Below are 2,727 nucleotides of genomic sequence, written 5' to 3' on the forward strand. Positions count from 1 at the left end.
CATCCTTATGTGAGCTATCGTAAAGTCATGGTTTGCCGGAGTTGCGTTCAATTTAAATCTCCGAACTTCTGAAGCTGAGATATTCTATGAATGTAGGCTTGTATCGCAGGCTACAATTTAAAAACGGATGACCAAATAATGAATTAGGTGCTAAATTTTGATTTAATGCTGGGTAAGTTAAAAACAGACATTCCGTCCGAGTGGGACCCATTCAAAAATTCGGGGGGGTTCGCTAGAAAAGGGGGGTTCGCCCCCCCCCGGCTACGGGCCTGCATATGTAAAACTCTGCTTGTTTTGAATGCCCCTTTCCATTTCTTTTCAACATCTTTGTTCTTCAAATTGTCATGTTACTTGATATTCATATTTCTTTTGATGTTTCAATTGATTTGGAATAAAGTTTAGTTAATAGTGATACTTGATACTAAGTTTTTGTTGTTGCATTGTAAAGTATTTTGATATATGTCCAATTCTTAAGGCATCCTGATGTTCCGATGTGTTTGAAATAACAAATATAATAAAATTAATATAACTATATTTTCATTCCAATTTTGTATGGTAAAATGGTGGGAAGTATGAGAGAGTTACAAATGGTCTCTGATCCGCGTGGGTTCAGCAGAAAGGGCTAACAAACAATTAACAACACTGGTATTCTAACTTTAGTGATTTACTGGGGTTTTTTCCTCTTAGAATACCATAGACCTATTTAAGAATAAAACAAGCAACACAGCTGTGTGAGGAGAGGGAGGAGCCACTGTTAGTAGTCGCCGGTTGTAGTGCCATTGGTGAAGAGTAGAAATGCTTCGCAATGTGTTTTTTATTCCTGATTATACAACAATGGCCGGTAGTCAAGTTAAAATAATGTAGCTCCTATGTCGTGACACAACCAAGGCTAGAGATGCCAGACAGAAGGCAGAATAAATACAAAGGCCAACCAATAAATGGTACAAACCTACATATAGATCCGACATTAAATATAAAAACAAACATTTACTCATATGATATTTTCTATTTTTTAGATGAAGCCGAACACATGGATCCACAAATACGAATTCTCCTCGAGGTTGTTTGGGAATCGATCGAAGATGCTGGAATCCCTGCCTCAGCCCTTCGTGGTTCAAACACAGGTGTATATATGGGAGTGACTGCAAACGAGTATCTTCTTCTTACTGGCTTCCCACAAAGCAACATTGGTCAATATACAAATTCAGGAACGAACACTTGCATGATCTCCAATCGTATTTCGTACGAATTCGATTTACGAGGGCCTAGCTTTTCTATTGACACCGCTTGTTCGTCTTCACTCTACGCCGTACAAATTGCCTGTGATGCTCTCAGAGGAGGAATTTGTGACACAGCAATTGCCGGAGGAGTCAATATCATACTTACCCCTTCCGTTACGATTGGATTTTGTCAAGCTGGTATGCTTTCTCCAGATGGACAGTGTAAAAGTTTTGACGAATCAGCTAACGGTTACAGTCGAAGTGAAGGTGTTGGGTCAGTTGTACTTAAACCACTTAAGAGAGCTATCGAAGACGGAGACAGAATTTACGCAGTGATTCGAGGTGGCGCTCTGACAAATGATGGACGGACACCTGGGATTGCAAATCCAAGCTTCGATGCTCAGATTGATCTTGTAGAGAAAGCTTGTGCAGCAGCTAAGGTAGATCCACGGGATATCACCTATATTGAAGCACATGGTACTGGTACTCCAGTTGGTGACAAGACAGAAGCGAATGCTATCGGTGAAGCCATGAGCAAACGGCGTTCAGATGATGCAGCACCTCTTTTTATCGGTTCCATAAAGTCTAACGTAGGACATGCAGAGGGCGCTGCTGGTATAGCAGGTGTCATAAAGACAGCTTTGTCTTTGTACCACCGAGAAATTCCAGGTGTTGTTCATTTCAAACGTGGTAATCCTAACATCAATTTCAAAGACCTCAGGTTAAGAGTTCCTTCCTCAAGCATGCCTTGGCCTGCAGGATCAAAGCTTCTAGCAGGATGTAGCTCATTCGGTTTTGGTGGGGCCAATGCGCATGTCGTTCTTGAGGCGCCTCCGTTGAAGCAGTTCAACAATTTAATAAACATAACGAATCCTGGTGATGCCGATTATCACATGTTATTACTATCGGCAACTTCGAAAGAAGCTCTCCAGCAGAAATGTTCCGATTGGATTGAGTTCCTTGTTGAGATGCTCGAAATGAAACCTGATTCATTCCTGAATGCACTGTACACAGCCAGTGTCCGATCTCATCATCATATACACAGACTAGCATTGTTAGCTAAGTCTAGAAGTGAACTTGTGAAGCTTCTTCGTAGAAAGGTTGAAGGAAATGTAGACTCTAGCAAGACTCTAGAAGGCAAGGCCCCAGAGGGAAATTCCATTAACAGAACAGTATTCGTCTTCTCTGGTATGGGCACTCAGTGGTGGGGTATGGCCAGGCAGCTAATGAGTACACATCCTATATTCAGCAACGTAATACAGGTATGAACATTTCGTATCTTGTAGTAAAATTCCGAACAATACCGTACACCATCTTTAGTACACACAGTATATTATATTTCTATATATTTTTTAAAGTAGGCACAATTTACTTACTCTCTTATACTGTATAACACTATTGTAAATTACACATTTTGGGCCTAGATGTCTCATTATTAAGCTTTATGTTCACGACTTCAGTTATGTAGTTATAGATATGGTGGTTATAGATAGGGGCTGATTCAGAG

General features: G+C 40.6%; 1 protein-coding gene across 1 annotated transcript in view; it reads left to right on the top strand.

Moving 5' to 3' along the window:
• Positions 1 to 2,727, top strand: part of LOC117109885 (phthiocerol/phenolphthiocerol synthesis polyketide synthase type I PpsD-like) — a 17,752-nt gene that overhangs the window by 7,020 nt on the left and 8,005 nt on the right. The window contains exon 3 of the mRNA XM_033252343.1: positions 1,017 to 2,482. Coding sequence (XP_033108234.1) covers positions 1,017 to 2,482 — 1,466 coding nt within the window. The remainder of the gene's footprint in view (positions 1 to 1,016; positions 2,483 to 2,727) is intronic.

Source organism: Anneissia japonica, unplaced genomic scaffold (genome assembly GCF_011630105.1).
Source record: "Anneissia japonica isolate Jap-2015-1 unplaced genomic scaffold, ASM1163010v1 scaffold585_len4108843_cov191, whole genome shotgun sequence".
In the NCBI taxonomy this organism is placed as follows: Eukaryota; Metazoa; Echinodermata; class Crinoidea; order Comatulida; family Comatulidae; genus Anneissia; species Anneissia japonica.